The following is a 13,842-nucleotide window of genomic DNA, read 5'->3' as shown; positions in this document are numbered from 1 at the left end:
CTTTTACTGTTTTATACACACACACACACACACACACACACACACTCTGTGTTGATATACGTAAAACCAAAACCTCAGCTTTTTTTAAAGCTTGAACCTTGAACACTCTTGACAATAACTTAATTATATGGTATCTAATTCAGGATATATTCTAAAAATAACAAAAAAAATACGTTCAGAGGTTCCTAATTGTTTTTTAATACTAGGGAGCTACTCAGTTCTATTCATCTTAGTAATAAAGAGCACAATACTACTACAATTTAAAATTTTTTCTGACCAAAACGGGACTAGGAAAACATGGAGTTGTAGGGTTTCCAGAGCATGGTGAATCATTCTAAGGAATTCTGCTGTGACCTCAAGTCAACCATTGTATATCCTTTGTTGCAGATGCATCAGAAGACTATTTTAGGCTATTTGTGAAGACATTCTTTCTCGATTATTGAGCTGTAGGGATAATCTGCAGTGTTTATATGATCTGCGCTTTCAAAAAAATAATATTTTCTTTTCAAGATTTCTTGGCAGGTGCATATTAAATAAGAATATTTACTTTTTGACATTTTAAAGGGTTTTGTTGTTGTTAAGTCTTGTATATTTTAACAATGTTTTCTGAACTGACCTCTACTCAAGATTAGTGTTCAATTTTTTTTCTTATTATTTCATTAAACTGGCATCAACATATATTTGGGTCTCTACATAATGCAATAATCAAAGGAATGAACAACTTCTTCAAAGGACATAGATCATGAAATTTTTAAATAAATTGTAATACATCAGAAAAGAATTAGAGAAAAAAAAAGAAAAAAAGTCTTGCTTTTAACAATGGAGCTGGAACGATAATGTTGTAAATGTGTTTCAAGACTTAGTCGCCAAAGCGGATCTACGAAGAAGGAGATGCTCTATATACGTGACCCTTAGCTCTCCTGAGCTCCAGTCCTTTCTCTCCAACTGCTTACCAATAACAGAATGGCCTCTGAGGCCATCTAGTCTAACACGTACAAGAATCACCTCTCTAAATAATACCCCTGACAAGTGCTCCTTTAACCTTTACATTAATCTTTATAGAGGGACAATTCAACTCAAAGTTGATGACCATTCTACTCTGGAATAGTTGTAACTGCTTAGAAGTTTGTATTCCACCAAACCCTAGAATTCGACCTGTCTAAAACTGAACTCATCATCTTTTCCTTCTAAACCTTCTCCATCTCTAAAATTCCCAGTCTCTCTTAGTGGTCTCACTAGCAACTCAGTTACAAAGAATCACAACCTCAGGGTCATATTTCACTCTTCCTTTTCTTCTTGCTGCCTGCCATCAATAACTTACCTAATTCTGTTGACTAAACCTGTAAGACCTCTTCTATCTAAGTCTTTCTTTCAAATCATTTTGCCACCAGTGTGATCCAGGGAGGTGATGATTAAGCCCCTCTTTCTAGCCTCTCCTTCAATCCTTCCTCCATGCAGTTGCCAAAATAATCATCCTAAGGCACCAATCTGATTACACCATTTCTTCCTTTCAGAAACCTAACTGGGTTTTATGCTATAGGATAAAATATATACTCTCCTGCCTGGCATTTAAGGACCTCTATGATCTGGTACCAACTTGTCTTTCTAGCCTGAATTCACATCAATGCCCTCATACAGTTTACATTTTAGCCACACTGAGAAAGAAGATTGTCCAAAGTCACGCAAGTGGGCAGTGAAAGTACAGATCCTGCTTCCCATTCTAGTTCTTTTGTTCATTACACCTGAGAACGTAGAATGAGTCCCCACTTTTGGCCAGGAATTAAGTTCTACTGGAATGTATGACCTATAATGTGTGGTCTTGATAATGTATGTGAGGCACTCTTGAATTTACTTTCAATTGTGAGGGTTTTAATTTGGGGGTTAATTGTACTATTAAAAAACTCAGATCTGAATTGGGTTTACATTTTTTTTCTTTCAAAAAAAAGCTTTCCTTTATCACTGTCCTGTCTTAGGAGATAACTTTATACTCAACAATAAAAAAAAAAGAGAAATATGGAAGTCACCTTTGAGAATCATATTCGCTCATCCATTCAACAAATATGCCTTGAGAGCCTGCAGTGGGCATTTGGTGGTCTAGGCAATTTCCTTCAACCAAGTCTCCATTATCTCCACCCCCTTTCAAAGTGGCAGTATGGTCTTTACCAAGAACATTTTATAAGATTGAACATTCCCTAGCCAGGCTAATCATGTCATGGCAATGAATCCTTGTATCTAAACCGAAATGTAGTCTATCATCAGTCATCAGTTTTTTAACCCACAATGAAAAAAGAAAAAGAATATTCATGTGTAAACAATCTGTTGTGATAACTCATTTTCGAATTATCATGGACTCAGATGTTGCACACATGAGAACACTTCAGAAAACTGAAGCTTACTGTTTCAGCACTAGAACATTTTCCTTCTTTTTTAGCTTTTGGATGGAAATCTTCCTAAAATTTATTAATTAAATTCCCCTGGCTTCTTAAGCAGAGAAAACTGAATATAATTTAATTTTTTTCTTAACATTCATCAATACTCCAAACATTGGTCATTATGCTGTACACAATAGTGTAATAGATAGAAGACTGGACTTGGAGGATCTGAGTTCAAATCCTGCATCTGATATTTACTAGCTATGCTGTCATGGTCAAATCACTTAATATCTAAGAACTCAGTTTACTCGTGTAAAACTATGATGATAATTCAAGTACTGATTTCACAGGTTTGTTATGAAGATCAAATGAAATAATGTAGGTAAAATATCTTTCAGACCTTAAAATACTTATAAATGACGGATAGGATGATAATGATGATGATGCCTTTATGAGCTACTGAGGTGTTCAGATTTTTTTTGCCCCTACATTAAGTGACCCCCCCCACTTACTGTCTAGTTTAAACTTCAAGTATTTCATTTTCATAATTTTTTTGTTTCTGTCAAAATCAGCTATCTCTTTTCAATGTCATCAATGTGCCTGTCCTAGAAGAACTATGTTCTTCCAATATTTTGGTTCTAATTTGCCATTGGCTTAATACAAGATAAGAAAAACTGTAGGAATTGTGTTAACAGGAGTAAATAATTTTTGTATTGGAGACTATAAAGTAATAAAGTGCATGGACCTTAAAACATGGGTTGTGTGGTTAACTTTCACATCTAAGAGGCCTTTTTTATATACTTTCATATTCGTCATTAGTACTTTGAATACCTGAAACTGGTGGGAAATGGACTTCTGGATAAATAAGGTTTGCTGTACCTTAAGGTTATCAATCCCAGAAGACTCCAAAAATAAAAATGAAAGAACAATAACTACATCTAAAACTTGGCCTGGAATAGGCACCAGACTCATGATTTCATTGACGTAGGGAATTTCTGGGCAAGGAAAGTCCCTGTACCAGGGCATGCCTGCAACTCCTCAGCAACTTATATAGGCCTAGAAAGTGACCTAGTTCCCTGAAAGGTGAAGTGATTTACCTAGAATCACAGAGCCAGCATTTATCAGAGATAGGACCTGAACACAGGTCTTCCTGGCTTTAAGGAAAGCCCTCTATGCTACCTCCCCCAAATGTCACCTCTACAAATAAAGCAACTCTATACTCTATATTGAATATCATAGTATATCTAGAAAGCAAAATCCAGCCTAAAAAGAGTTAGAAAGAAACCGGAAAGATAAAAACAGAATTTCAAGTCTGAAAACTGTTTTAAAAAATTAACCTGGAAACACAATTTATTCACATTAATTCTTAAGGACTCATTCTCTGATATATTCTCTGATTTACTAATTGAGGGCAGATACCTCAATTAGGAAAATAACATTTACCACATGTTTAGGAAATGTGATAAATGATGGAGGAAGATACCAGATTGTTCCTCATGAAAAAGGCTGAGGGAAGTAATTGCTCCTTACTCAGAAAAGAACTTAAAGACAAGGCTGGTTCGAAGAAAATAGATGAAAAGACTAGGGAACAACAACAACAAAAACCAAACAATAATAATAGCTAACATTTATCTTAGTGTTTCCTATGTGCCAGGCACTGTGCTAAGTTCTTCACAGTTATTATCTCATTTGATCCTCACAACAACTCTGGGGAGTAGGTGCTATGATAATTCCCATTTTACAGTTGAGATATGAAACTAATAAGTGTCTTGAGTCCAGATTTGAACTAAGGCTTCCTGATTTCAGGCTCAGTGCTATATCTACTGTGCCATGTAGCTGCCCCAATATAGGGCTTCTTAGAAAGATCCAACATATGTGAATACAAGTTGAATCCCTGTTTCTAACTGGCATCAGAAAATTTATGACAAATAAATATTTCATCCAATACCTATCATTTTGCTATTAAAAGATATGCTGGACTTTCAAAGTTCCTTTGGATCACTCTATCAGAAGGGTCCTACAATGTGAAGAATATCACACTTGGACCCAGAAGACCTAGCTTTAAGTCTCACCTCCAAAAATGACTATATGTGGAAAGGTGGGCAAGGCACTTCATCTGGCTAAAGCTATTTCCTTCTCTGTAAAACACAAGTAATACTAAAAACTATCTCACAAGGATGTTGCAAGGAAAGCATTCTCCATAGATGCAGAATAACAACTCATTTGGAACTTATAGCCTCAGAGAGTTTCCTGGGGGCACTAAAATTGACTCAACCAGGGTCACCCCACAAAGCAGACCCATGTAACTAAGTCCTAAGGCTGGTCTCCTAACCACTCTAACATGCTAGTTGTCAGAAGTGTGGTGGTGGTGTCATTATAAGAGGTAATCAATATGCAATTCCTATACTAAAGTCATTAAGGCAAATTGGAGTTACGAGACTCTTAGTGTGATGACAATTACAGAAGTGATTGCAAGATCACCTAATTATGTGAGCCACTATTCTAAAGGCTAAGAACTAAAATCATCATGGTAAGACCAGGCAGATTTGTGCAAGGTACCCACAGTGTGATAGGATTATATTTATATCCAGACATTTTGATCTCACAGGAAAACATATTTAGCCACAGTCTTCATACCAAATTCTTTTTTAGTAAATACACAAACTCTCACAAAATAAGCTTTATATTCCTTCTCTAAAGAGTTGCTGCAAAACACAAGGGAAGACGTTGTTTCTTTACGTACTTGACCGGCAGGGAGCGTACTCAACAGTCTTTGTTCCATCTTGTAGAAAACAGGTTCCAACAGGCTCTCTCTCTTGTTTCAATTCAGTCCTCCAATGATACAATGGAGCACAGGCCTGAAGCCAAAAGAAGCAAAATAAACAGAATATCAGTAAATAATAGTTTTCAAAATCATCTGAATTTCATCTCTCTATCCATCACTCTACCCTATTAAAAATCAAGCAGGCAAATCCACAATAAAACTTAAATCATTTAGTGTCATGTTGAACACATGTGAATTTGATAAATAAATGCTTGCTGAATGTAGAAAGATTAAAAAATAAGTTCCTTTCTCATACCCTAATGAAGAGTATATAAATTAGTCCAAATGAATATCACTTCAAAGAAGTTAACAGAACTCATTTTCAAAAAAATTTTAAATGTTTTTTGCTCAAATGAGAGTCAGAGTTTAACTGACTTAGAGACTGATTAATTTTTTCCTATGATGAACAGACTCCTCTAAATGGTTCTGAGAATAATTTTTTGGCTGAGAAATTGTTTTGTTGTTTTCAGAGACACTTATTTCAGAATTGCATTTAAGAAACACTGATTATTTTATATAGCAGAGATAACTAGAAAAAAGGGTAATTTCATTTATTAGATGCAATTTATTGGATTTCCAATTCTTACCAACCGACAAATGTAAAAGGCATGTATGTAAATGTACATGTATATGTAAATGTAAATGTAAAAGGCAAATATGATACAGTATCTGATCTTGGAGTTGGGAAGACTTAGGTTCAAGTCCCACCACCACCCTCCCATACTGGCCATATGGGTAAGTTACCTAAATTTTAAGTGTCTCCAAGCAACTCTTTCAAACTTTTTGTACAGAGAGGCCACAAATCCAGGAAAATGTTCACTACAAGTTGCCTACACAAATCAAAGTGCAAGTTTTTTTTTTAAAGTAAGAAATAAAGATACTATATTACATGTGGATCATTTGCTTATTTCATTTTAGTCTGAAAGACTGTAATACAAAACCTACCTTAATCTGCACTAAAACACAACTGTCGTAATGAAAACCATTGATAATCTGCTCCCTCAGTTAGTATGGAACATGAAGGTGAGAGGTTTCACAGTTTAGTCGATAGAGGGGGCCTCCCATGTGTAAGAAAGAACAGAGTTCAAGTCTGCCACTGACACATGCTGGCTGTGTAACTCTGAGTGAGCCCCATTGTGCTTCTAGTTACTTCAGGACTAGAAACAGCAAATAAACTGTCAGTCTTCATTAATGGAGAGAGTTTCTATGCCAGGAATTCTTTACACCAATAAAATCCAAGTTCAAAAGAAAAAAAAATTAACATGGGGAAGAAGAAGCAGTTCTGTCGACCATCAAGCTGAATAAGGAACAGGGTCCAAACTTACGTAGCCACTGGGGTTCTAACACTATAGAACAGAAGGGATAAACTGTAGCTTTTGACTAGATGCCTTTGCAGCCTAGCATAAATGAAGCCTTGACAGAGAAGAACCTTAACCCACATGTGGGTAAGATAATGTAACACATAAAACAGAAATGACAAAATACATCAGGTATTAATCCACCATTGGGGCAGGTGGTATAGAGAGACTACAAAAATTAAAGATTCATTCACCTAAGAAAATATGTTAAAATTTATCATTGCTACTAACACTGAATTAATTACTTTCTTTCCCCCTGTTGAACATAGGGTAGAAACCATTTCTGGGGGGGATGACAGCTTTGATGAATTATTAAATAACTTATTTTGTTAGAAAGTAAAAGAAATTTTCTTCAAAATAAACTTAAATTTCTTGACAGATTTTTTTTTTAAATCTGAGGTAGTAGGAATACAAAAAGGTTTAGTTAGTTTTATTTTAAAGATATTAAGGACTTCCTCTCCCCTTCTATTATTTTATTACTGATGCTTTTTATTTCATACACCTCATTAATTTATAAATGTATCCCTTCCCTTCCTCAGCACTTAACAAAGATTTAAAATAAAAAAAAAAGTTCAGTAAAACCAACTAAAACACTGACCACATCTGAGAGCACAAACAAACCTTACCCTTAGTTCATCATTTCTGCAATCAAGGGAAGGTCTAACTGGTAGAGCAATAAATCTGTCATTGATTTAGATAGTATTATCATGTTTATACTAGCATGACCTAACCATAAGCAATGGCAATCTTTTCAATTATTAATTCATTCTTCATTTTTTAAAGAATGTTTTGTAATCCTATTTATATGTCTTGAGTGTCTCTTGATAAAAAATTACTTCAAGACTTCATGCATCTTGCAAAACATTTGAATGGGATTTCCCTATCATTTTTTCTTCCTTTTTAAAAATTACTATGGAGAAATGCTAATGATTTTGTAGATTTATTTCGTAAGCTGCTACTTTACTGAAGTTAATTACTTCAATTAGGTTCTTTGCAAATTTTCTGGGATTTACTATCCCGTCATCAGCAAATAGAGATGACTTTGTTTATTCTTTAAAAATGTTTAAGCCTTTAATTTCTTTCCCTTCTTACTAGAATTTCTAGAACAATTGCAAACAATAGAGGAAAGATGAACATTCTTGCTTTTTCCCTGTATTTGCCGAAAAGTTTTAATATTTATCCTTTACAACTAACTCTAGCCTTTCATTTTAGATATGTACTTCTTATATTTAAAATGACATATTCTCAGGTTTTACACCATTTTATTTTCATGAATGAGTACTATACTTTATCAAAGACTTTTTTAAAAACTCATCTTGATATAATCATTGTGGTTTGGGCTATTGTTCTGAATATCATAGTGAGAATTGTCCTAAATGAATTATTTTTGTATCTCTTGACAAAAATCCAACATGGTAAAAATAAATAACTTTTGGATTATGTTGCTATAGTTTTTTCCCCTTGAGTTTTATTCAGTATTTGTTTCACAAAGGAAAATTATTATTTTCTGAGTTTTTGAGAACCACTTGCATAAAATAGGCATTAACTGCTCTTTAAATGTTTGATGGAATTTACCTGTTCATCTATCTGGATCAGGGATTTTTTTTTCTTTGAACTTCCTGTATGTCTTTTTCAATGTTATTTTCTGAGATTGGGTTAAGATCTCTATTCTATGTTCTAGTAATTTGGATATTTTATATTTTCAAGGTAAGAATCTATTTTTAAAAAATTCTTTGTTTTGCTACAATAGTTCTGAAAATTCTCAAATTTCTTTTTATTTCTGTTGTAAGTACATCTTGTTCTTTTAAAAAATTTTCTCGGTAATGTGGTTTTCCTCTTTCTTTTTTGTCCTATTAGTAATGTTTATTAACTTTACTTTCTTTTCAAAGAACCAACTTTTCTCTCCTTTCATATCAACTGGGTAATTTTAGTATAAGACATATATGGTACAATATATTATAAATATGCTATAATAATGTAGCGTAATTATAACAATACACTAATGTAGTATATTACAAATAACATTTTCAAGTTTTTTTTAAAAGGCATATTAAATTGGGCCACTGGCAAGCTATTCAAAGAAAGCCAGAGCAAATGATCTGAAAGAAATGCAGCCACAGAATGAGTAATGATATAGGGCTCTCAGAAGACTAGTTTTGAATGACTTCTAAATTTTAAGGGGCATAAAGTGTATTAGTATTACTCTTTTCTAATTGTAGTGCAAGTCTATTTGAAGGTAGATTGGGACTTTGGCCAAACAAAACACATAGGTTAAGAAAGGGATCAGTGGAGAAGTAGCAGGCAGAAGAATAGTATCCTGAAAAATACTGGTGACACATAATATCACTGTACTCTGCTGTGGCCAAAGCAAATCCAGATTATTACATACTGTGAGTTACATTTTAGGAAGGATACCGAAAAACTGGAATATGTACAATGGGGAGTGACCAGCCTGGTGAGGGGACTGAAAACCTTGTATGGTATGGTATTATACACTAGAAACCATGCTTAAAATCATACTGTTTGTTCAGTCATTTCAGTTGCGTCCAACTCTTCATGACCCCATTTGGGGTTTTCTTAGCAAAATACTGAAGTGGTTTGCCATTTCCTTCTCCAGCTCATTTTTTACAGATGAGAAACTAAGGCAAACAGGGTTAAGTGACTCACCCAGGGTTACACAGCTAGTAAATGTTTGAGGCCAGATTGGAAACTCGGAATATGAGTCTTCTTCACTTGTACCACCTAGCGGTCTCTAAAAATCCTACACTAAGAATATTTAACTAGCAGGAGAGAAGACTTTGCGGGAGCATGATGGCTTGCTACAAGTATGTGAAAGTTGCCCTGTATAGGAGGAGGAAAAAGACTTTTTATGCTTGACTCTGAGAAAATAAAAAAAATAATGAATGGGAGAGAATGGAAGAGATGTAAGGAAAATTTTCTAATGAACTCTCTAAAAGTGGGATGGGCTGCTTCAGGAAGCACTGAATTCCCCATATTTGGTATTCTTCCAGCACAGGTTAAATAAATGATCACTACCAAGGACACAGTAAAGGACTTTGCTATTTCAAGTATGGACCAGATGACCTTTGAGGTTCCTTACAACTTTGAGATTCTGTAAGTTTATTAAACCATCAGGTGAAGACAGAAGAGGTTTGAAAGAGTTTTTGTGGTTCCTGAACAAAAGCTGAAAAAAGTTTAAGATAGCTAAATTTAGTTACTGCATGCTTAATATGCCTTCCTGGAACAGTACAGATGTGGCTAATTTTATTACAAATAATACTTTTGCTAATAACTTTGTTTTATTTTATTAATGGTTTAAAGACATTTGGGAGCCTTTTTACCATCCTACAAAATTTTCATGATTCCTTCCCAACTATATTAATTGTCATAGACATGAAGAACTGAATGACAGTAAACACCAATAGAAAATGGTTATATATTCCATCCTTGTGAAAATTCTTTCTTGATTAGACATATTTTGTTTCCTTGTCCCAACCTCCCAAGCCCCATTTGTTTGTTTCAAAATAGGTCATTAGGATGTGTGTGTGTGTGTGTGTGTGTGTGTGTGTGTGTGTAAATATATAGATATAAAGACATAGATATAGATAGATATTGTAGCTTCACTGAGCTGGAAGGGTCTTAAAGATAATCTAGTCCAACTCCCTCTTTTCACAAATGAGGAAACTGAGGTCTATACATGGCTACATGCAGACCTGGGACTTGAACCCAGGTCTCCTGATTCCTTGTCTGATATTTCTTCCATTTGCTATGCTACCTACTTGTTTTATAAAAATCTTTCACAAAAAGAGAGGGGGAAAAAATCACATTTTATTTATTTTTTTATTTTATTTAACTTTTAATCCTTTTGATGAGAGGTGATAGGTTAAACTAATGTTTGAGAATCCTTTTAAAATTCTAAATTAAATTAATTAATATTAAATTTCTAAATCCTAAAATGTTACTCTTTTGGCTCACAAAAGTTTTCTTCAGTCCATAGCAAACTCCACTTCCAAATTCCACTGATGCATCCGGTAAGGGCACTTACTCTCCCTGCAAGTCATCCAGTTTCACACCTCACTGAGATCTTTGACTCCTCACTTGTATCTACCTCACACATTCAACCTGTTGCCGAATCTTCACATTTCTTTCTCCACAACATCTCTCACATGCATCCCCTTCTCTCTACATTCACAGATATCACCCTAGTTCAGGCCTCCATCACCCCTCACCTGGACTATTGCCAAAGCCTCCTTTTTGGTCCAACATACCTAAAGTTTCTCTGCATTCCCATATGTCCTCCATACATTGCTAAATAAATTTTCCTAAAGCACATATCTAATTATGTCACTTCCTTATTCATGAAACCCTAGGATATCTCTAGGACAAAATGTAAACTCCTCTGTTTGGCATTTATCTTCCTAACTTGGCACCTTCTTATCTTTCCAGTTCTTCTCATATATTACTATCCTCCATGCCTACTATGATACAGTCATACTAGAATACCTGCTGCACTGTACCTCCGCTTCTACATCTCCCATCACTGTGCTTTTGCACAGTGCATAGAATGCATTTCCTTTCACGCATAGAATGTATTTCCTTTTAACTTCTAGCATTTGGAATCCCTAGTTTCCTTCAAGACTCAGTTCAAGTGCCACCTTTTAATGAAGCTTTCTTGTCACATCCCCCCTCCCCATTCTAGTGCATTCTCTCCCAAACTAATATGCATCCATATTGTGATTATAGATAGATACACACATACACACATATATATGCATATATATACACACATACATAAAATGCATATGTATATATGCACATATACATACGTATGAATGCCCACATATATGTATATATATGTTGTTGCTGGGCTTTTGTTCAGTTGTTTTTCAGTTGTATGGAACTGTTCATGACCCCATTTGGGGTTTTTCTTGGGAGAGATACTACAGTGGTCTGCTATTTCCTTCTCCAGCTCATAGGTGAGGAAATATTTCAACAATCCGGCTAGCAGCTGTTGTGGGGGTGTAAGACCAACCCAAGCCCAACAACAAGAATGCTACCAGCATGCTGCAAAAGCACAGGTTCTTTTGATCTGCTTAACTAAGGAAAGCTACGTGAAGGGGTTGACAAGCTTGCTTTAATTCAGCATACAAATATCATTCACTTAGTTCAGGGGAAAAGACAAGCACACTGAACTTCAGAGCAAATTACAAACAAATTACAAACATCAACAGACAGACCAAATAGAGATTCATAGTTACCAACATCTAGGTTCAGCCCAGGAGCTCAGAATAAGGGCACCACCACTGCTGTGGGTAAGAGCTCCAAAGAAGAGAAAGCCAACCCCTGGTTTTATATCTTTTTCAAGGTCCAGGGTGAGTTACACACGCGACTCACCCACGTGACCTAGAATCGTCACAAAGAGACAACTTAAACCCATGTGGTCTAAAAGCCTCTGATGTCCCAAACATGTCACTCAAACTCATGTGTAAACTAGGCCCTCCCTGGAGTTAGCCCCACCTTGGGCCCCACCTTAGTTACCAATCCACACCCACAGAGGTTTTACACGTAATAGGGTTTTGGGCCTGGGGCTGAGCAGTAAGGCTCAATGAAATACACTGAATTACTCAAAGGAAACAAAAGCCAACTAAGTGCTAAGAGCCCATTTTGCTTACCAACACAGGAAACTGAGGCCAACAAGGTTAAGTGACCCACCCAGGGTCACACAGCTAGTGTCAGAGACCTCATTTGAACTCAGGAAGATGTCTTCCTGATTCCAGGCCCAGCACAATCTGTCTACTGCACCACCTAGCCTATGTGTGTGTGTGTGTGTGTGTGTGTGTGTGTGTGTGTGCGCGCGCGCACGAGCACGCACACACTCTTATATAGGTAGATGTTGTCTCTTTATTATAATTTAAGCTGCTTGAAGGAAGGAATTATTTTAATTTATGTTTGTATTCCCCAAGACTTAGCCCAGTGCTGGGCATATAGTAAACATTTAATACATGCTTGTTGATTGAGTAAAATTGTCTGTGCTTCCAAATACCTAAGAAAGAACTTATATGTGTGTTTTGGGGTCAATGCTATTCATAGACATGGCGGTTCAGTAGTATCATTTTAAATTAACTAAGTCATATGTGTATTTTGTGTGAACTGGCTCTATTTCCTTCATTAGATTATAATTTCCCAGGGCAAACACAAGAGCTATGTTTACTACGCAGCTTTTATAAAATGAGTCTTTGATGAAAATTGTTGCTTAATCAAAAACGCCATTCCTACCTTTTTCATATCCTTTCATTCCACTGTGGCTCGTATCATTAAGCCTGACATATTCTTATAGCTAAATATGAAGTTTACACAGACATATAAAGAACTCCAAGGGAAAATTAACATTAATAATAGTAACCTTAAAAAATAACACCAACTAGCATTTAGATAGCACTTTTTGCCAAGTGCTTCAAAATATTATCTTACTTTATCCTCACAACAACACTGAGAAGGAGACGCTATTACTATCCTATTTTGCAGAGAAGAAAACCAAGGTGGAGGAGGGTTAAGTGACTTGTATAGTCACATAAATAAGCACCTGAGGAAAGATTTTCTTCTGACTCCAAGTCTAGCACTTTTACCCAATGTGTCATTTAATTGCCTCCTAATGATCAGAGAAGCAAAAAGGAGAAAAAAAAGCAAACTTTAAGTTCTTTTTAAGCCAGCTGTCTAATTGCACTTACATATTTGGGGTACATACATGTTATTTCTGTAGTTTCCACACCAGATTTTCTTAGCTAACCTACTGGGTAAATTGTCTAAAGGACTTACCAAAATTTTATTCTGTTTGGATCTCACGGAAGCTCCAAACCACTGGTGAGACTTAAACTCCAATGGATCATTCTTGGCATAATCTCTATTGCCTAAAGAAGAAAATTGGGAGGAAAGAAACCCCCAAACATTATTTTTAAATACAGCAAACTTTTTTTTTTTTATCTAGCATGAGAAGGAAATGGAGATGGTTAATCAAATAGTTTATTTGGCAGAGAGATACACACATGGATCATCAATTTTTTAAGAAGTTAATTTAAATTATTAAAACATAATATCTTAACACACGATAAATAGTGAACATCATTTAGTCTATCTTTGAATGGAAGGTGAGAAAATTGTGGGAAGTGAGTGAACCAAATTGACTCCATCTTGTGACTCAACTCTTGATCTAGCTCAGCAACTTTTCTCTCCAGTTATGGGTCTAGTCCAATTTCTGTCTTGTGAAAAAACTTTATTTAATTATGAGAAT

At 35.4% G+C, this 13,842-nt stretch overlaps 1 protein-coding gene across 1 annotated transcript in view; it reads right to left on the bottom strand.

Annotated features, from left to right (window-relative positions):
* ITGAV (integrin subunit alpha V) overlaps positions 1-13,842 on the bottom strand; it is a 113,582-nt gene that overhangs the window by 56,413 nt on the left and 43,327 nt on the right. Inside the window, exons 3-4 of the mRNA XM_036743427.1 lie at positions 13,371-13,462; positions 5,116-5,230 (exon numbers count right to left, since the gene is read on the bottom strand). Of these exons, the coding sequence (XP_036599322.1) occupies positions 5,116-5,230; positions 13,371-13,462 (207 nt within the window). The remainder of the gene's footprint in view (positions 1-5,115; positions 5,231-13,370; positions 13,463-13,842) is intronic.

This window comes from Trichosurus vulpecula, chromosome 2, assembly GCF_011100635.1.
Source record: "Trichosurus vulpecula isolate mTriVul1 chromosome 2, mTriVul1.pri, whole genome shotgun sequence".
Classification (NCBI taxonomy): Eukaryota; Metazoa; Chordata; class Mammalia; order Diprotodontia; family Phalangeridae; genus Trichosurus; species Trichosurus vulpecula.
This window is presented reverse-complemented; position numbering and strand designations above follow the sequence as displayed.